This window comes from Filicampus tigris, chromosome 6 (genome assembly GCF_054856515.1).
Source record: "Filicampus tigris isolate MCC_2025a chromosome 6, RoL_Ftig_1.0, whole genome shotgun sequence".
NCBI classification, from domain to species: Eukaryota; Metazoa; Chordata; class Actinopteri; order Syngnathiformes; family Syngnathidae; genus Filicampus; species Filicampus tigris.
In genome coordinates, this window is record NC_141222.1 from 23,568,469 (window position 1) to 23,588,681 (window position 20,213).

At 43.1% G+C, this 20,213-nt stretch overlaps 3 protein-coding genes across 10 annotated transcripts in view; 2 read left to right on the top strand and 1 right to left on the bottom strand.

The window, feature by feature from the left end:
• Nucleotides 1–7,210, top strand: part of grin2bb (glutamate receptor, ionotropic, N-methyl D-aspartate 2B, genome duplicate b) — a 101,950-nt gene extending 94,740 nt beyond the window's left edge. For both annotated transcript variants that reach the window (XM_086032871.1, XM_086032872.1), the window contains one exon: nucleotides 1,064–7,210. In XM_086032871.1, the coding sequence (XP_085888997.1) occupies nucleotides 1,064–3,430 (2,367 nt within the window). In that variant the 3' untranslated portion in view covers nucleotides 3,431–7,210. The remainder of the gene's footprint in view (nucleotides 1–1,063) is intronic.
• A 3,364-nt stretch (nucleotides 7,211–10,574) lies between these two features.
• LOC147146333 (uncharacterized) lies at nucleotides 10,575–14,370 on the bottom strand. 7 transcript variants are annotated; one of them, XM_086033877.1, is made up of 4 exons: nucleotides 14,098–14,370; nucleotides 12,600–12,731; nucleotides 12,387–12,516; nucleotides 10,575–11,127 (listed from the first exon to the last, which is right to left on the bottom strand). In XM_086033877.1, the coding sequence occupies exons 2-4, from the start codon at nucleotides 12,712–12,714 to the stop codon at nucleotides 10,806–10,808; spliced, it is 567 nt and encodes a 188-aa protein (XP_085890003.1). In that variant the 5' UTR covers nucleotides 12,715–12,731; nucleotides 14,098–14,370; the 3' UTR covers nucleotides 10,575–10,805. The 7 variants fall into 7 exon arrangements, 6 of the variants coding, with proteins under 6 accessions (XP_085890003.1, XP_085890000.1, XP_085890001.1 ...); XM_086033874.1 differs by lacking the exon at nucleotides 14,098–14,370 and adding an exon at nucleotides 13,954–14,055; XM_086033875.1 differs by lacking the exon at nucleotides 14,098–14,370 and adding an exon at nucleotides 14,001–14,040.
• A 1,367-nt stretch (nucleotides 14,371–15,737) lies between these two features.
• Nucleotides 15,738–19,678, top strand: nfam1 (NFAT activating protein with ITAM motif 1). The gene is made up of 6 exons (XM_086033713.1): nucleotides 15,738–17,023; nucleotides 17,095–17,364; nucleotides 18,747–18,868; nucleotides 19,144–19,260; nucleotides 19,346–19,456; nucleotides 19,531–19,678. The coding sequence occupies exons 1-6, from the start codon at nucleotides 16,933–16,935 to the stop codon at nucleotides 19,591–19,593; spliced, it is 774 nt and encodes a 257-aa protein (XP_085889839.1). The 5' UTR covers nucleotides 15,738–16,932; the 3' UTR covers nucleotides 19,594–19,678.
• Nucleotides 19,679–20,213: the final 535 nt, after the last annotated feature.

The window sequence follows — 20,213 nt, forward strand, 5'->3', positions numbered from 1 at the left end:
AAAACCATTCATGATTACTCTTCAATATTGTATATGAGACTGAATGAGAGGACACGGTAGCAGTGTAGTAAATGTGCACTTTGGTGGAGAAGCGTTTTCTCCGTGATACTGTTGCAGTTCCATTGGAACCGGGAAAGGGTGGATTCCACAAACGGAGACAGAGAGAAGTTGTCAAACAAAAATGTACTGGCAAAATTTTACTACCATCCAAAGTACAACAAAAGTCGCTGGAAACACGCCAGGAAAAATGGGATAACGGACAACGCTTGCAAAACAAGGCGAGGAAAGGATGAACGCAAAATTACCTGCCACCGCGGGGATCAGGAAAACTCCAATTGAAAAGAAACAAACAAAGCACGCCGTACGAAAAAAAACAAACAAAACACTAAACTCGGAAAAAAGACGCGAACCGGAGAATCAAAGTTATCTTGGTCAAAAAAATCACACTTGGAGCAACGAGAGCAAGCAAGGTAGAATAATCCGACAACAGGTTTTGGGCACTGCTGTCTTTTAAAATCCTTGATTGCGATGCAGAGCAAGTGCGGCGTCGAAGGACACGCCCACAACTCAGCTGGCTGACTGCCGAACCATGACAGATACTACTGCTGTCCAAAACCAAATTAAACACTTGCATTGGTTTCTGTTTCAAGTGTTTACATGGGAACCATTGTCATTTTCAGAAGTCCCATTCTACCAAAAAAAAAACATCCTCCATCATGTTCTGAACATGCAAAAAGAATGGCGAAAATCCCCGTTTGTGAGAAAAACATTTCAACAAAAACTGATGTATAAATGGCCCCGACAGAGCTGCAAATTCTCTCCTACACTTGACTTCACGCTCAACTGCTTGCACTTCTTAGGAATTAAGATTTAACCAAGCAGTCATGACAGGCACTTTCACTAATCCCTGTCTAAATTATGAAGCCTTTGGTACTAGACTCCATTTTTTTCCTGCTCATACCTTTTATTGTTCTCACTTTTCTTCCTTCTCCTCCCACTTCATCTCTCTTACCCTTCCCGTCTCCCTTGACCCGCCTGCTCACTTGCCACTTCCATACTCCAGGGTATCTACAGCTGCATACATGGAGTACAAATTGAGGAAAACAAATCAACCATAGACTCACCTTCATCGAGCATAAAGAAGAACATGAACAATACCCACTCGAACATCTTGAGGTTGCTGCGCACCGCCAAAGACATGACTGCAGTGCCGGGCGTCAATGGCTCTCCGCACGCCGCCCTGGAGTACAACCACGGTGGCCGCGAATCAGCCATTTATGACATTCAGGAGCACCGACGCAGCCTGGTCGGGCACCCTGCAGACTGCAAGTCGGCGCCGCCCTACGTACAAGAGGACAACATGTTCACTGACTACATCAGCGAGGTGGAGAGGACTTTTGGGAATTTGCCCCTGAAGGACAACAACTTGTACCAGGACCATTACCGGCATCACCACCCGGTCTCGGCTTTGGGTATGTCCGGCCCCCCACCGAATAGGCCGCGTAGCTTAGGCAGCGCTAGCTCATTGGAAGGGGGCATGTTCGATTGCGAAAGCTTAGGGGGAGGAGTAGCACCCATCTTCACCACCCAGCCCCGCCCCTCCATGACTCACAGGAATACCAATAAGTTCGACCTGATCGCAGGTCACCCCCCTGCGGATTCCGACCAAGTTGGGTTCAAGGGAAGCAACGTGTACGGGAGGTTTTCGTTCAAAGGAGGTGCATCCAGCACGGGGCTCATCGGGGGTCACGAGAGGTACTGCGGCGGAGGCGGGGGCGGGGGCGGCGGCTCGGGGGGTGACGATGGAAACATCCGCTCCGACGTGTCGGATATCTCCACTCACACGGTCACCTACGGCAACCTGGAGGGCAACGCCAAGCGGCATAAGCAGTACAGGGACAGCCTGAAAAAGAGGCCGGCCTCGGCCAAGTGCAGACGGGAGCAGGACGAGATAGAGCTGAGCGGCTTCAGGAGGAGACCCCACCACCACACCGTCCACCACCACTTCCCTCACGGGCCACTGGCGCACCGCACCATCTCACCTCCCCTGGAGCGGAAGCGAGGAGGGGGTAACGCTTCGCCTTACTTATTCCGCAAAGACAAAGAGAACTTGAGGGAATTCTACGCGGAGCAATTCCGCTCTAAGGAGGGCAAGTGGGAGCACGAGGGTGGAAGTGGAGGAAGTGGTGTGGGCGTCGGTAGCGGTGGTGGTATCTGCAAAAGCTTAGTTCCCGTGGAAGACTTCCTCAAAGGTAAATGCAGGAAGCAGGATTCGAAAGGTGGGCTCGGCTCAGCGTCGGCGGGGCAGCAGGCCCATACCTGCTGGGAGAAGGGCGTTCCCGGACTGGGAGGAGGCGGCATAGCCGGAGGTGACTGGGAGTGTCGGAACTGCCACGGTGTGTGTCACCACGGCGGAGGGGCGGGGGGCTCGTGCCCAGCTAGCGGAATCGGGGCGAGCGGCGTTCGCCCCGGCTCCGCTAGCTGCAAGCGCTGCGACTCGTGTAAGATTCAGCCGAGCAACCTCTACAACATCAGCGAGGATAACAACGTAGTGTTCGCCGCGGCCAAGAGCAACATGGGAGCGGGCCAAACGCCGACTCAGAGCAGGAAGCTCGGGCCGGGTGGGCGGGTCCTACGGAGGCAGCATTCTTACGACACGTTCGTAGACCTGCAGAGGGAGGGCTCAGGTCGTATGGGTGGGGTTGGCGGGGGCGTCGGCGGACAGTTTGCCCAGCCCCGAAGCGTCAGCCTTAAAGACAAAGACCGCTACATGGAGGGCCCCAGCCCTTACGCTCAGATGTTCGAGAGGTACGCGGGGGAAAGAGAGTCGCCCATGTTTGGAGGAGTAGGCGGCGATAGGGCTAAAGGAGGCTCCTCCTTTAGCCTGTTTCGCGGAGGCGAAGGTGGGTTGCATCGGCGGTCCGTGGGCGAGCGAGACCTACGAGACAGGGACAGGGCTACGATGGGAGGCGGGAGCGGCGGTGGCGGGAGCAGAGGCGCCGGGACTTACTCCTTGTCTAAATCTCTCTACCCAGATAAGGTGAACCAGAACCCCTTCATCCCAACCTTCGGCGATGACCAGTGTCTTTTACACGGTGCCAAACCGTACTACATGAAAAAGCCACAGACGCAGCAACAGCAGCAGCAGCTACTCAACAACAGCCGAGGAGGAGGGGACTTCCGGGGCTCCATGGGGGCGACTTCTTATTTGCCTGCGTCGGCCACGGCCGGGGTGATGTCCAATGTAGCCCCCAGGTTCCCCAAAGATCTGTGTCTGGGAGGGGTGGGCGGTCCCATGGGCAACCACCTCGGGGTCAACAAGCTCATGCCCGGGAGCCGGGACACGTTAGGTTTGGGGCAAAGACCCTTCAATGGTGCGAGCAACGGACACGTCTATGAGAAGCTCTCCAGCATAGAGTCGGACGTCTGAAGGGGGGCGGGTGGGGTTGGGCGGGGGGGGGGGGGGGGGGCGGTTGTTTGCGGGGCGTGGGAAAGCGACAAAGCGGGTGAAGACAAATGAGGAAAACGGAGAACGGAAAAACAGCGCAGCGCAATGGCCCGCTTTGCGCGAAGGGAAGGCGACGCCACGAGTGGGTTTCGCTCTCATAACGCGACAGCGCGGACGAAGCGCGGCGGCCGCTCGGCGCCAGACTGTGGTCGAGTCCCACGGACGGCGAGTTGTCAACGGCAAGGGAGGCTTGCGGTGCTGGGAAGGAGGTAGGGAAAGACAGACGGAGGAGCTGCTCTCCGGATGAGCTCATTGTTCCAAAACGAAAATTGTTTGCTTTCACGACGGTATTACAATCATGAATGCGAAATCAACACTGCTGAAGTAACAGGGTAAATTAACAATAATTGTACCATTAGTGTTAATATTATTACTGAATATTACTCAAGTGTTTCAAGACGATTGGTTTGTTTTTCAATTTTATTTATTCAAGTCGTGTTTGTATGATGTTGATTGTTTCTTAGCGTACCGACTCCACGGGAGACGCGTGGACCACTTTGAATATTTTTGGGTGCTCCTGTCATTTTGGATTCTTCTTTGCAAATGAATTATTTCTTCATATTCGATTGATTGATTTCTTTCTTTGTTTACTTTTCAAAACCTTTGCGTATCGTGACGTGTATGTGACAAAAAGGCATGACTTGCTAAGTACAATGTACTTATTGGTTAACTTTTTTCAAAGGTCTTTTCTCAGCTGCGGAAGCCTACATCATCACACTGATTTGCCCTTCCCATCTCGCTTTCTTGCTTTCTGCTCAGCAGCACCAAATGAGTCTCACATTTCGAGCTGGATGTGCCTTAAAAGGGTTATTGTTGACGTTTCACCTCCAGACGATTGGTTCCTTAAGTTCAGGGCAAAAAAAAAAATCTGTTGGAACTTTCATCGCAGGAGTCACAATGAAGGCTGTGACGATTACGTTTCAGGCAGTCGAGGTTAAACTAAGATGTCAGACGTTGTTTCTAAAGACAAATAGAGAAATGTCGCAGTAGAGAGCCTTTTTTACACTGAAGCCCCAAAACGGTAAAATGGTAGTTATGATTTATGAGGCAGTGTGCCAGAAAAAAATTAACATTCCTCACTGCCGCTAAACCAACACTGTTATTGATATCGTCAGATTAATTTTAGCATAACTGATCACCTGCTCGCTGCTTTTACATTCACTGACCATGGCACTTGTGGTGTTCAGGACCAAATACACTCTGAGTGAGCAGCTCTGCATGCAATTTTATTTTATATTTAAAGATATAACAAGGCCTACTTTATTTGCATTCGAGTGAACTAACATAATGAGTGATGTGAAGAATTCTACTTCTATAAAATATTTCTTTTGGTCCTAAGTGACCAACAGAGGATTGTTGTGAGCCATAACATTTTTTTTAAAAAAACATATTTTGACATTTTGATTTAAAATAAATACATGAATAACGCCATGATTTAAAATTGTTCTGCAAAAGGACTAAAATTTGAGTACAGCTATAAACTGTAAAAAAAAGCTTTTTTTTTTTGTTACAGTACTCCAAATATGACGCTAATCCAGTTTCCTGAGAAAACTGTAAAGAAGTCAATCCATCTCTTAGAGAATAAATTTGACACATTTAAATGAAAAAAAATGGGGGGTAAAACAATGTCTTTGTAGAAACTGTTAACAATATTTTTCCATATTTTTTTTCCCCCCCTAAAAATTTGAGCAGTTTCCATCGTGAAATTGTTCCAATTTTAGTACGGTGGAACTTCCAAAGTCAAACAATCCACTCTGTCACACTGGTCCCCTTTCCAGTGTTGGGATTCCATTTCTGGAAAAAACACAATTGGGGCTCTGTGTTTTGTTGACAGTACATCTGTAGCGGGACGTAAAGGCCAGCGGATCTTGATTTTCTGACCAGTGCAAGGCTCGCTGCACGTTTGCCAATTTGGCAGGCTGCTCTCGCCAAACCCGGCGTGGCGGCGCAGCATAGGGCGTGTCATTAAAGATGGGCCTGGCGGAGTGACAATCCAGCCATTACGTTTTTTTAAATCATCCCAGTGGGCGGCACAGCTACGGGACGGGCACACGAACGATCAGGTGTGGATGGCGGTGTCCAAGTTCCCCCTTGGTAGCACAGCTGTTTGCAGCGCCATGTTGAGACTGAGAAAAGCCGCTTTGATTGTCCGTGATTAAAGTCAGCCATGACCACTCCCGCAAGGGTGCAGCCCTCCCTCTCCCAGATCCGCCAGTCTCTGACCAACATAGTGCAGGATTTATGTATTTCACAAAAAATAGAGCCCTCAGAGCTAATTAGTTTGCTCATGTCGGTGACTTGTCCTTTTTTTGCTACTTAAAATATTACTAGTAATATTGTTTAATTTCCCCAAAATGCATTCGGACAAATAAAAGCTTCCCTCATCTGCCAGTTTAGTATTCAACATCAAAGGGAGTTTGACTTTGATAGTTCCACTATGTTTAATCCTCTTTTTTTTTTTTTTTTATCTTCATGTTCAACTTCCTTTGATTTTTGCATGAGTGACGTCACTTTCGAAAATTATTCCCGTTCCCGATGGACTAATTGAATCCCTCCAAAATGCTATTTTTTTCATGGCAAATTTACATTTGGCGCACACAATCAAGTGAGTGGTTCCTTGTCCACCCCATTTCAAAATTGACAGCAACTTTATTAACCTTGGTTGACAAGTCAGTATGTATGATAATAAGCGTTTGCATGAATACACTTTTCTTTCTTTCTGTTTTTACAATTTTAACTTTTAGGCCAACAACTGAGTGTTTTCGAAAAGCTTACCTTTTAGAAATGTCATTGGTACTGGATCAGTGTTAGTGTAGGTGTGTGTGCGTGCGCGTGCTTGTCCTTGCAAGAGAAAACACTAATCTAACACCAGAATTAAAAATGAATACTGCCAAGTCACCAAGACATTCAATGCTCTACAAAATTGATTAATGGTTGTGTTGGCTAAATGTTCTTGAACAAGTTTGGGGATTTTGCTCACAGTCACTGAAGAAGCCTTTTTCATACTTTTCCTCTTTTTCTCCTTTTTAAAAGAAAAAAAATCTTAATACATGATTTCTGTTGTCATACGTGCCTGAATTTGTAAGCTTGATTACCTCTGTGTGTGCGAGACACAGCGTGAGTGAGGAATACACACTTCTTTTATATGTGTACTATACAATTCCATGTAAATAGAGGCACTCATGGATTTTTGATATAAAAAAAAAATTGTACAAAATGGCAAAAGAAAAAGGTCTATTTGGGATAAATTTTGGATTCGTAGGTGCCCCCTTGCAAAATTGTTTTGTAACTACTTCAGGACACGTTAATGTGCAATTGTTTATAATGACAGAAAGTGCACGTTTGCTCAGTTTGGAGAACGTCTGCACCAACCGGTCCATGGGAAGCACAATGTCGTTCCGCTTTTGTTCCTCTTCTGTTTGGGCCTCAGACGATCAAACACCATCCCAGAGCTGTACAGATTGTGAAAAAATGTACATACGACTCCAACTCTTGTTCACCCTCACTTTTTTGTATGCAAATTAATTACTTGTGTGAAGAAAGTATTTCAGATTTGATGGAATATTTAGTAATATTTGAACAATGAGATTAAAACACACAGTCGATGTGCAAATAAGTGCTGAGAAATATTATTCTTCTGTCTCTTTGGAATAAAAGTGTTGAGTATTAATAATAAAAAAAAAAAAAAAAAGTGAAATCTCACACATGCTTGTCATCTCATTTCACCATTTTTGACTTTATTTCTAAATAGCATTTTTGTTAATATTCATGCTCCTTAATATAGCTGTACAATGGATATGAAAAGTGTACACACCCCTAGTAAGTTTTTATGTAAAACAAAAATGAGACCAATACATATTTTCAAAACTTATAATGAAATGTATAATTACATAATATGAACTGAACTGTACATCAAATCAATAAAATGATTTTAAATAAAAGCATTTAAACAATAATAGAAAAAAACAAATAGGAAAATGCAGGCTGTTTGCACACCCTAATTTGGAAGCCGCTTAGGCTAATAATCATAATGAGAATTCAATTACTTTGAGTAGAATTATATCAACAAGGGATACGTTTCAACTTGCTCCAAATGTGTTATTTGGCACTACCCCCACTGTTATTTTTTGGGTTTTTTTAAATTGAATTTAGGTCTGGGGTATGGACTTCTGGTGAAGTCTTTGTTTTCTTGATTTGGATGTGTCTACAGTATCTCAGATGATGATGAGTAAGTATAATTTTAATGTGATACTCAAAGTACATGCGTGTCACCATTCATGTTTAAATATGATGAGCTCTATTTTTCCACACAGCGCATGTGTGTAAAAACTGCCGCCTCTTGATATTTGTGCAGGTGCAAACTTCCTTTTTCGTTGTTGGGAATTTGGCCACGCCATGTTGGGCGCTCCGGCGAATCGAGGGCATTTTCTTGTACACTCCCCCTCCCTGTACATCTGACAATTTGGTGGCAGAAAATAGACTAATCTTTAGACCAGATAAAAGCAGGTCTAAGTTGTGGCGCAGGTAGTGTAACACGATTTTGGTGGATTAGATCAAAGTGAAGGCAGACAGATTTCTGTTCTCCACGGACGTGTGTGGTGGATTTCACCATACACTATACAAATAATATTATATTGTATTGTATATGTCCGGCATAAATATGACAACAGCATGCATCAGACTCTCTGAACCATTGTAGAAAACAATTAATTGAACACATTGCTATTTCTATTACCATATTTAATTTATTTTAAAAGCACCCTCTGCCCTGGCTGCAGAACAGCTGTTTGTGTTAGGGGAGGAGAGCGTGAGTGTGCGTAGTCACACATGAACACGTTATCAGCAAGTGGAGATCTTTTAGCTGTTCCTTATAAATGTACTTTGCACGCGTTGATATCCTGCATGGACTCCTGTGAGTGTGTATATGCCTCCACCATCTTGACCGCATGCATCTCCTGCACTGAATTTAAAGCGAATGAGAAGAGCCGCTTCGATTGGAGCAGATTCAATTCGGCCGTGTTCACTCCCACAATGGCGCAAACCCTCGTTTCTAACTATTCGTGTCCATTCAAATACCAAAGAAATTAGTAGGGTCACGATATGTTTGTTTTATAAATCCAATCCATACCTCTTTTTCTTTTGTTATTCATCCAAAACCAAGTGAGATTAGATATAATTAACCCTAACCTCAAAAATACAGTACAGTTTCAGAATTTGTAATACCGTTGTAAAAAATACATATCGAGGGAAACGATGCTGACATCGTAGCGCTCCAAAAACACCCCCTTGTTCCTCTGATGTTCTTTCTTCTGAAAGCCTTGTCCAGCAACAGGGGATATATAAAGAAGCAGCAGGTTTTAACGTGTGTCAATGCCTCCTTTATGTGGGCAGATCTTTACATCTACTGGCGCCCAACACGCTCACCGAACTAATCCCTTATCAGTTTACTTTTTTTTTTTTTTTTTTTGAAGTAGCAATCTCTCCATGAGCGTCTTATTCTGATCACTTGTTCTCTCCCAACATCATCAGGCCGACAAGCTCGGCGTGCATTGCAACACATGTAACTACTTCTTGACAATTAACTGTTACCTAGCAACTGGCTCTTTTTCCAGAGATGGCAGTGGAAGTGGTGGAGGGCGGTGGAGAGAAAGAGAGATTTAAACAGTATTCCCACAGCATCTTAACTGGATCGGATGCAACAATGCATTGACAATAGCAAAACCAAAATGGAAAGCACAGCCTGATCTTAACGCCCACATGTGTCAGTGCGCACAGGAGAGAGAGGAGGAGGAAGAAGTGAGGTTGCTGCATGAGGATGCTGCATGCATCATGTAAGGGTTAATACATGAGGACGTGTAGCGTAGAAAGGGGCACATTTTAAAAGAAAGAAGGTAAGAAATGGGCCACGAGTGGAAATGCGGAGTTAGAGGGGAAAGGCTTGCCGTGACAAAAGTTTTATGGAGACCACAGGTTGTGTGTGCGTGCGTGTGTGTTTCCACTTTCATAGTATAAACAGAAAATAGGCGCCTGCTGAATATGTCAAGATAGAAGAGTGTTCTCCAACGTTTATTGAGCAAAGGCGCATATTTCACATCAGGAAAAAAAAATCTCAATTATAATTAATTAATATATATATATATATATATAGATATAATTATGTACCTTATGTCATCTATTGATAGACCAATTGGTTGTTTTGCCTGTTAAAACCGCTTTTTAAAATCTGAAAAAAAAGGTTTTCCTTCAAAATAATTGACATTGGATAAGTTCCTGCGCCACACCTGACAAGAGCTCACTTCACAATATTGAAGAGTATGTATTAAAATGCGATGAGAACACAATTCTCGCCAAGATGTTTTCAAGTATCTTAGTCCAAAGCAGTTTAAAGAACTCTCCTGTGGCGCAACCTGTCCTGGTGTCAAAACTTGCTCGTCAATGCTTGTGGCTACTTTCCAAGTGATCGCTGCCACCTTGTGGCAACATGTGGCATAGCAAAGGCTCCAATCTGGATTAATCTGTGAAATCATGATTTTTGATTTAGTAGGATTCAAAAACATTTTCTTTGAGTCACAGTTGAAAGGCAGATTACACCCTAGACTGGTCAAATGTCAATTGTAGGTCACTTTTTTAGATTTTATTTCACTCTTATTTTTTTTAACATTCATCCATCCGTTTTGCAAAAGCTAGAATCTTGACAGGAGAGTTAAATGACGTGTCGTTTTTTTCCCATAAAATATTTATTCTTCCATTTTTAATACCTGTTGTCCTAATTATGGCTTCAAGAACCTGGAGCCTATCGCGGCTGACTTTGAGCGAAAGGCAGACTACACCCTGGACAGGTCTTCAAGAAAGCATTCACGCTCACATTCACCCCATCACTGAGTGTGAACTGAACCCATGCTATTGGTAAATTGCTTTGTACAATTCCGATTTCATTTTGTTATATTGTCATACACAAAAAGCAGACAGGTCAGATGAGTTCATCAATTCAATTTATTAATCAACTTTATTCCTTTCCTATCCAGACTGCTACAACTGAATATGAAACATATCCATAGCCAGAGCAATAATGCTGTTGTCTAAACCGTATTGTCATGGATTAGTAACCACAAAATTAGACAGCTCTAAATGTTTGTGTACTTCCGGTTGAGTAAACAGTTGTAATGAAACAAAATTGAAATTATATCACGAGGTTCTTTATGAAGATATGAGACCATTTATTTTGCAGGATGAGCAGGGTCAATACTTCTGAAAATAATACAATGACATCATAAAACTAAAACATGTTTGGAAATTCTCAAACTTTTCCACAATTTGGACACGAGCTGTCACTGTGCACGACTGTCCCGTCGTCGTCGTTGGACACCTTCACCCGCCGCCTCGTCACCAGCCGGCTCGCCCTCTTTGGGCTTGTTTTGTGGCGGGCCAGGCTCGCCTCCTCACCTGTCAGCCTCTGACGCGCCAAAGACAGGTCATCCCCGAGCCTCTCCTCGCCGTAGCCATGGCGACGGAGGAACGGTTCCACGGTTGCTAGGCGATGGGAGAGCTCTGTGATACGCTGACGCAGCATGGAGACTTCTCTGAACAGGTCGTTGATAGTTTCCGATAGAGGACGCACCCTGCAGAAAGAAGAGCCGAGATGGGTGAAATAATCGTTGCTCTGAGGTTTGATTTTTATAAATGCCCGGCAGGTCAGATTAAACGCTTTTGCCGTCCAGGGGGGGTCTACACTCCTGGAGTCGGTACCAGGGCAGTTTTGATCTCTGAGTTGGAGTGGATCCAACTGAAGTCAGCTATGTGAACCAATATACTAAGTGAATATTCGTTCATTTTCAATAGCAACTCTCCTCATTAGAGTTTGAGGTCAGTTCAAGAATATACCATCTGATTTTGGGAGAGAGGATGGGTCCAGTGTGTCATCATCAGTGTTTTTGTTTCGGGAAGTGTTTGGTTTGGTTTCATGTTCTGTCTTCTTTTCTCGTGCTTCTTGTCTTGTCGTGTTTGTTAGGTGTCATGTTTCCACTTGTGATTGCCAACCACGTGTCTTCCAATCGGCTCGTTCAGCCACTCATGGTTTGTCCAGGTGTTCCTCATTTTTGTCAGTTGGCTTGTATTTAGTTTTCTGTTTTATTTCTGTCTTGGTCCGTCCATTGTTTGTGTTTGCTGCATCTGTTCCTGTCGCTGAGTCATGTCTTCCTGGAGTTCGGTGTTGTTACCTTTAGTTTACCCCCAATTTTGGTTTGTTCCTTCGAGTCTTGTTTTTGGACTTTTGTTTTTGTGATTCTTCCAAAGTGCCTGTTTTTTCTTTTTTCTTTTTTTTTTTTTGCGAGCACACCTGCCTTCTTCCCTCTATTCGGGTCCTAACTCCATCCTCGTGTTAACCCTGAACCATGAAATACTGTGGCCAGTGCACATACACAAGCAACCATTCACACTTATGGACAATTTACACTTTAGGACTCTATCTTCATAGATGGTTGCAGCTGTGCCGTGGTGCAAATGATTGTCTCCTGATTTTTGTATCAGCTCACAACTCGCTGCATGTGTTTGCCAATTTGGCAGACCAAACTGTGCCATGCTGGGTGTTCTAGTGCAGCGAGAGTCTGTTCTTGGAGACGTGCCTGGCGGAGTGATAATCGGTCGAAACTTATGTATGCTCAGACCACGTCTGAATACTTGAGCAGCTGTTCTAATGCGATTTCGGTGAATTCGATCGGGCCGCGAACGGCACATTCCAAGCTCCGCTGACGTGTAGTCCATGTCCGACGTACAGTATTGTATTCATAAATATGTGAAGTGCGGGAGCGTCAAACCCTATGAACCATTGTATTATATTTTTTTAAATCAGCCCACTGGGGGTTCTGGGATTTAAAATTACCTGGAGTAGTCAGGGAGCAGTGTGGTGGGTTTGGAATGCAGCAAAGTCTTGATTTCCTTGAAAATACCTTTCCCCCACGCATCCAAAACTTTGGTCAAACTGCGCACTGACGCCACATTCACTCTGTCGGCTGACACAAACACACACTTGGACTTGAAGATAATTACATCTCCCTAAAAACACTCAATCTGACTTGTTTTGGTGATGTTTTACCTCCTTCTCTGTAGTTCCAGTGTCCATAATCCATTTCGTTCTCCGCCGTATTTGAATGGGCCCCTGTTGCCATGGCATCCACCATCAGCACCATCAACAGCAAGTGAGGATTCATGACCGGCAGACAGTAGACTTCGAGAGATGAAAGCAAAAGAGCAGAGCAGGTTTCGTATGAATCAAATCAACTTAATGAGTGTGAACCGGAGTTAATCCCAGATGATTTAGGGGGAAAGAAAAAAACCCTGGACTGGTCGCCAGTCAATCACAAATTGACAAACAGACCACCATTCACATTCACAATGAAACTGAGAGGAAGGCAAGTGAATTAAACCTCTGCATCACCAGTGAATGTTTGTCGTGATATTATATTCATAGTCAGAATTTCATTGATAACACAGTACTGACAAATATATCATTATTCCCCCTTGTTTTACAGCATATCTGCTCTCACTCAACTTGTTCAAGTGGATGACTCACCCAGCAAGAAATTGGAGCATGGCATCTATTAGAGCGAGTCAATAGGAGGAAATATGGTCATTTTCTTGAAGTTCAATCCTTGCGGATTGTAGTTTGACCATAATGTCCATAATATTAGGCCCAGCAACGCAATCTAACGTGATGTAACACAGGAGTACCTGTATCATCCTTCACAAAGAAGATAATGCTCGCTTTTGATTGACACTGTCAGAAAGGTGTTCATCATTTCCATTTGGTACGTTGTTGTTTGCAGTGTTTTGCAGCTGGAGCGCATCACACTGAAAACTGTTTGTAATATTGTGACCCTTTCATTGAGCTCAATTCGGCAACAGCAACAACAACAAAAAATCACTGCACATCTGCAGAAGGTAGTGCATGAATCCTCATAACATGGAGTGTTAATCACACTGGATCATAGTAAGCCACTGACTCACTGTTTAGGTATTAGAACGGATTTATAGAAATACGTCATGAAGGTGAAGAGAAAATAGAGTGAAAACGAGAGGTAAACAGTCATCTGGGGCAGAATGTTTCATATCTGGCCAAAACATCGTCACATCTGCATGTGCCTTCTTCAAATGTTTGCCTTGCAGATTAATACATATAAATGCGTTCGTTCTGTATGTAACACATTTGCAGCCAGGAGTGAGCTCGGGTTCTGATGCTGTTAAGAAAGATAAGAAGACATACTCACAATTTCTCATCAAATTATCGTTTCTTTCCTTTGTTTTCCCTCCGTCTTTCAATTCCTTGCCTTCCTTTCTTTTCATGAGCGGCTTCAATTATGCTTGGAAAACGTTTCTGCTGAGGCCTCCCAACTTTCACTCCCTCTCTCTACGTAACGATCACTGAGACCATCCTCATCTTATTAACTTACCGCACCTCCTTCTATGGAAGAACAGAGCCACTGAAGACAATACCCACCGTCCTTGCCAATGTCACAGATATTATTTGGTGTCCCCCAGCATCGACAATTTGCATACGCTTACAAAAGAAATAGCATTTCTAACATTGCAATTACCGGTAATGGTTGTTCACACCAACATGCTAACTCAATTGTGCTATGACTTTAATGCCTTTTATAAAGCTGTAAATTGTATTGTTTTAATAAGCTGCCGCTTGTGCGGCCTTGGTATATGTTGTTTTAATTACAAAATTAAATTATTAAAATTAAAACTGGTGAAAAAATGTGTAATGTTAGCATATCCGTTCATATTAACATTAAATTAAATCATTTTTAAAATCAACCTTCACAAAGAAATATACAACATTTATTTTTGAACTAGTTCATTACGACGCCATAGCCGGGCAGCTCAATAGGAATAATGTCTGATGGACAGTTTGGAATCTAACCAAAATGTCTTTAAAAGGACAATGTGTAGAATTGAGGGCCATCTAGTGGTCAACTAATAGAATGCAATGATCTAAAACGGAAGCGCGTGCATTTTGAAGCACGCGCACTACGGTGCCTCCGAGAGCCCACGCGTCACAAGCCTACCAAGAGTTTCTTCAGCAGAGGTGCAAGAAAAATGTCATCACTATCTACGTCTAGTATTCCCTCAAGTCATGAAGTAAGTGCAATGCATTTGTAACACATGCAGTAGACATGATGCTTAGGGACTACGTTCACTAAGTTCGTCTCCTTCGACTATCCGTAGCACGAAGATGGCAGCGAAACATGGCAGCCTCCTGTAGGGGAGGTCGGGTATTACATGTAATATCATTTTAGAGATTACTTAACCTACGATTATATCTAAATAATTACATTTATATGATACAGCATATTTTTTGCATATTGTTGAAACGAATATTGGATTTTTAAAAATGAATGATCACTGAAAAATAAAACATTCTACACATTGTCTCTTTAAAAGCCTATGCCTCAAAAAGGGGCTTAATTGACAAATCTCCAAAGTCTTCAGATCCGTGAGCATTGAAAGGAAGTTTTGCTTTTTATTTGACTTTTTGTGTGTTTATGTAATGTCACCCTAGATCCGTGCCAGTGATGGTGACAGAGAAAATGTGATGATAGCCATAATTGATGTTATATAAATCTCAGTCCTGGCTATAATGTGGTCAAGTTGACATCATTCATAAATGAAGAATGAACTTACGCCATAAAGTAGGCTCTGTTTTTGCTAATGTGGAGAGACCAAAGTAAGAGAGTAAGACCTAATAAGATTTTAAGTTGTGACGTTTCTGTTCAAGCCTTTTCAGGGTGTTCATGTTTTGCACAGTTGATGTGTAGTATAAAATTGCATGACTAATTCGCATCTAACTGGCAGCCAGATGTTACTGAAGCGTTTGATGTGTGTGTTTGTGTGTGTTTTCGTGGTGTTCAGGCTGAGGTGAGATCACAGTTGGCCACCAACACACACACACACACACACACGTCCACAGAGAAATTTAGTGGAAAGAGTCAAGTGGAATATCAACCTACAAAGAGGAGCACAATGTCACTGGAGGAAAGGAAAAGAGAAAAGGCAGGAACGCACTTCCACGCCTCAAAGAAAATGGTTGTGGTGACGGAATCTTGCCACGGTTCACAGCTGGTCTGCGTTAGTGACAGGCCATTTGTCACCCTGTGTGGAATTCTTCACAGACACACACACACACATCCGCAGTGTGTCTCAAAGGTGGGTACAAGTAACAAGCTGTATTTTCTCCACTACATGTAGTAACTTCTTTTAGAAACTGTACTTGATACCGGTTTTAGTGAGGAACATGAAGTAGACCCCCATGATTTAGAGTACTTTGGCGGGCCGGATGTGCCCCCCCAGCCTTGACTTTGATTGCTGTGATTTATACAGTGCTTATCCTCTCTCAGAAAAACACACCGCACCCCCGACGCACCTGATAATTTGTCATAGAAAGTAGACTGTACTCTGTACTGCCAGGGCAAGTCTAGTTTAGCGTTTTTGTGAATTTGTTTGACCGCGCTGCGCGTTGCTAGGCAATTCGGCAGACCAAGGGCATTTTCTATTATACTCCCCCGGCACACCTGCCAATTTGTTGAAAAATTAGACACATTTTTAGCAAGCCTAAATGGAAGCACAGGTCATGTAAACGTGACTTTGGCGTATTTGATCGAGGCACAGATAGACCGATTTTTCTCTCTGCGGACATGTTTGGTGGATGTAACCATATTTCGTTCATAAATATGACAGTGTGGGAAATCCCTCTGAATCATTGTAGAAATCAATTCGTTGAACATATAATCATTATCATATTAAAATATTGTAATAGAAGCCCCCTGACCACATGGCACAAGGCAGTTTCCACGCGTGGCCAACTACATCATCCACAAGGGGAGATCTTGCAGTTTACCTGTATGAACGGCCTTTCCGCACGGCAATTTTATACACAGAACTCAGCAAGGCTATTTCTGTTTCCGCAATGTGTGTCAGGGGTGTGCGATTCCACCGCCTTGATTTTAATGCAAATGAGGCATGCCACTACGATTGGCGAGTCGGCTGGGTTCCCTCCCACAACGGCGCAAACTCCCCCTTCTATCTGTGCTAGCCTTGAGAAATATCAAAGGAAAGAAAATTCCACTCATGCGCACAGTACTACTGTGCTTTGCTCTAGACTTGCGCCGGGGGTCAAAATAGGCCCCTTGATGCACAGTTGCTCAGAATGGTTTAGTATTCATTTCCTGCATTTTTGCGAAGTGAAATGCTTTAAAATGATCAACATCATGAAGTCTATTTCCTGTCCCCTATGAGTTCCCATAGAGCGACTCATATTTTGAGGAAGTGCACGTGCCAGAAACAGGAAGTCCCATTTGTTAGTTTAATAACACCGGCTAGCTGAAAAGAAGAGGATAAATAGAGGAGCGCGAACAATTTTTAAAAACATGGCATCACAACAACACCGTCATCTTTTTCCTGCGCTGATTTGGATTTTCAAAATGCTCCTTCCTTTATGCGCAGGGACAGGGGATCCGAGTAAGCCACCCACAAATATACATCATATATAATATTATACATGTATGTTGTATTTTGCTTTGTGCCCACAGGATTAATATTTTTCGACACCGCCTTTGTGGCTTTCACGGATGAAGATCTCTACGTTCATTATGAGCTGACCATCCCGGCAAACCAAAGTGAAGACTTATTGAGGTGCTTTGACCCCTACAACCAGCTAATTTTTAAACACGAAGTTCATGCAACTCGAGACCATGCAGTGACCAAAAAGGCCGTGCTTCAACTGAAAAAGCTAATGAGTTCAGGAGAATATTATTGCCAGTATAAGGTGGCCAAAGCGTACTGCTTTCTACGACTGAGAGGTGAGTACAGATAAGTGAAAGAAAGAACATGCCGTTGTCACTTGTTTACATGAAGCTACACTGCACAAGTGGTAAAATGTGCGTTTAACTGTTGGATGGTTTAGTCACCACACCTGCACTTTTCACAAGCCAGTAGTTGTCAGGTCAATCTTACAAAACTCTGAACATGGCTGTGAAGTCATTGTTTATCATACCACCCACATTCAGGGTTTCATGATAATAAATGCACACATAACAACTGGAATGAATCTTCAATAAAGGGCAACTTTTTCTTTGGCGTTTGTTTGCTTTTGTCATTCTGTTTCTTTTGCTTGGTGACAGCCGATATGCAAAACGGGCAAGTTGCATATTGAATCTGGTTCATTTATTTAAGTCATACCTAAGAAGCACAGTCACTGGGAAAAGACAGAACAATGCCTTAATTGTTCACATAGACAGAATTGACAGAACATAGCTTCACGGATCGTAAAGTATGCCAGACATTAAACCCTTTTAACTGAGCAAATGGCGTGGCATTTGCCTGAAAGCTACTTTATATCCACAAGGGCAGACAATGGAAAGCACGCGACAGAAGAGGCCTTTTTTTCCCAGCATGGAATGTTCTGATGTAAATCAGAGTTGTGGCAGGAGCGGGTTTCTCGCCAATTTCACTGGACTGTTTTGTTCCCTTAACTGACCAAAATAACTTTTGTTGTTGTTGTTGTTGTTACCATTGTTAAATAATTACTGTCTTGCCTTGGAGGGATTATGAACGTAACACTGAGGGTAAAGTACACCTGCTCCATCTAATGAGATCCAATACAATCTACCTTCTTAAAGCGGAAGTCAACCCAAACATATTTTTTTCAAGAATTTGTGCTATGCAGGCCCACTAGTTGAAAAACGGCATTCTGATTAATATTGTGTTTGTGGAATAAGAGTTAATGCACTTGTTTTTAGCCATCTCTGGGTGCGGCCATTTTGTCACTTCTGTCGACTGAAAGTGACATCACAATTGCTCAGGGCTCAGGTAACGACCAATCACAGCTGACCTGTTTACTGAAGCTGAGCTGTGATTGGTCGTTACCTGATCCATGAGCAGGTGTGATGTCATTTTCAGTCGACAAGTGACAAAATGGCCGGCCCCTGAGATGGCGAAAAAGGGGTGGATTTTGCTGCTTGACACATATTCCACAAACGCATCAGAATGCCGTGTTTATCCTTGAAAAAAAATATGTTTGGGTTGATTTCTCTTTAATTGTGTCAGTTATTTAATGTCATGAATAAAGTAAAGCAATCATGCAATCATTGGTAAAAATGTAACTTTTTTTTTCTGCTTGCATTATAATCCACGTACTGTAAATCTGTCTTCTAAATATGTCATGAAAGTTGTGTTCTTGCAGATGAAGGCTACAGGGATGTCGCTATGGCGGACTACACAGACTTCATAGTGGTGGCCTTCTTCAGCGGCGTGTTGCTGGTTTTTAGTGTGCTCAGCTCTGTGTATGTCTTCAGAGGAACTTGGGTAAGATGTCCCTCACCTGCCGTAGTAGTGTAGCACGTTGCAATAACGGAGCTGTTTGACACATTCAGCTGAGCAGTGTTTGTCTTACATTCTTATCAATAAAGCCAAATAATTGTGTCTGAAGTTAAATTCAACCCCATCACCCGTGGCTACTACTAGTCAACAGGCCACAATTTTAAAAGGTCTACAATACGACTTTGCAAATCTTTGGAGTTGTTCATCTATTTATTAATTTATTTTGTTGCAAAAGTGTGTTTTTTCCCTTCAAATGTTAGAAAAAACAAATCCCCGTGTGTGGCAATCCAAGGACCGATCGAAAGCAGAACAAAGAGCGAACGCAATCAGAAAAACCTGAGGATGTAATAATAGCTTCTTCCACATCCCTCTATGCTGTAAGTACGCCCGTGAGTGTAGGCACATTCATGTCATTATTGTTGTCGCTTATCTCTTTTCAACTGATAAGAAACAATGTTTTAGAGTCTTGAGCCACGACCACGGTCCATTTATGATGTGCTTGACCGCTCAGCTGTCAGCACAGAGTCACAGCAGAGGAAGCCTCCTCTCAAGCCAAAAACCAGCCAGAAACCGGTTGGTGTGGACGCTTAACTGCCTTATCACATACATGTAAGACAAGATAAACAAACTTCAATTTCTCTCCTCAGGGGGAAGAAAGCAAGCAAGCGCAAGAGGAAGTGGTATTTGAGTCTGTCTACGAGAATTTCTGAATCATAAAGAGCCCTGAGTCAACCCTGGCTGACATTGTAACCCATAAATAAATAAATTATATACTGTATAAACTGTAAAAACACATGTATGTATTCCAGCGCTTTTCTGTTAAGCCCCTCTCGGAAAAAGAAAAATAATTCACCCCCACAACTGTCCACTATGAAAATACAATACAATATATATCTTTACAGATAAATAGTATTGTTTGTCTATGAAATTGTTCAAAGTGTTGAAAGTGCACCGCTGCATAACATTGTGTTCATGGGGTCACACAAAATAGCAAAAATACTGTACATCAATAATACATAGACAATTACTGTGGTTACATTAAGATTTACGCTAACAAGTCGAGGACTGAAACAGGTCAAATAGGAGTAGCATTTGTCAGTCCAGTATTTAATACAGAAGTAGCAAAAAGAGTAACCTGGGGGGGTTATCAGTTAGCAGACAAAGGGGATAAAGGGGGTGCAAGGCATGTTAACACAGAGTCAGAGTTCAATTAAATTTACATATGAAAGCTAATATCGTAAAATTAAGGTAAAGTGGCAAAAGCAATGGGATGAAGAGAGGAAAGGAAGATGATATTACAGAATGCAAATTAAAGTTTGTTAAATGAGGA

What these genes read in the sequence shown, in the direction of transcription:
- LOC147146333 (XM_086033872.1), bottom strand. Translation starts at nt 13,846, where the DNA reads ATGAAAAGAAAGGAAGGCAAGGAATTGAAAGACGGAGGGAAAACAAAG. An exon ending in CTGGAACTACAGAGAAGGAG is followed by an intron (nt 12,517 to 12,599) that starts GTAAAACATCAC and finishes TGTTTGTGTCAG; the next exon opens with CCGACAGAGTGAATGTGGCG. An exon ending in CTGCTCCCTGACTACTCCAG is followed by an intron (nt 11,128 to 12,386) that starts GTAATTTTAAAT and finishes TTCTTTCTGCAG; the next exon opens with GGTGCGTCCTCTATCGGAAA.
- nfam1 (XM_086033713.1), top strand. Translation starts at nt 16,933, where the DNA reads ATGGCATCACAACAACACCGTCATCTTTTTCCTGCGCTGATTTGGATT. An exon ending in CGCAGGGACAGGGGATCCGA is followed by an intron (nt 17,024 to 17,094) that starts GTAAGCCACCCA and finishes TTGTGCCCACAG; the next exon opens with GATTAATATTTTTCGACACC. An exon ending in CTGCTTTCTACGACTGAGAG is followed by an intron (nt 17,365 to 18,746) that starts GTGAGTACAGAT and finishes GTGTTCTTGCAG; the next exon opens with ATGAAGGCTACAGGGATGTC.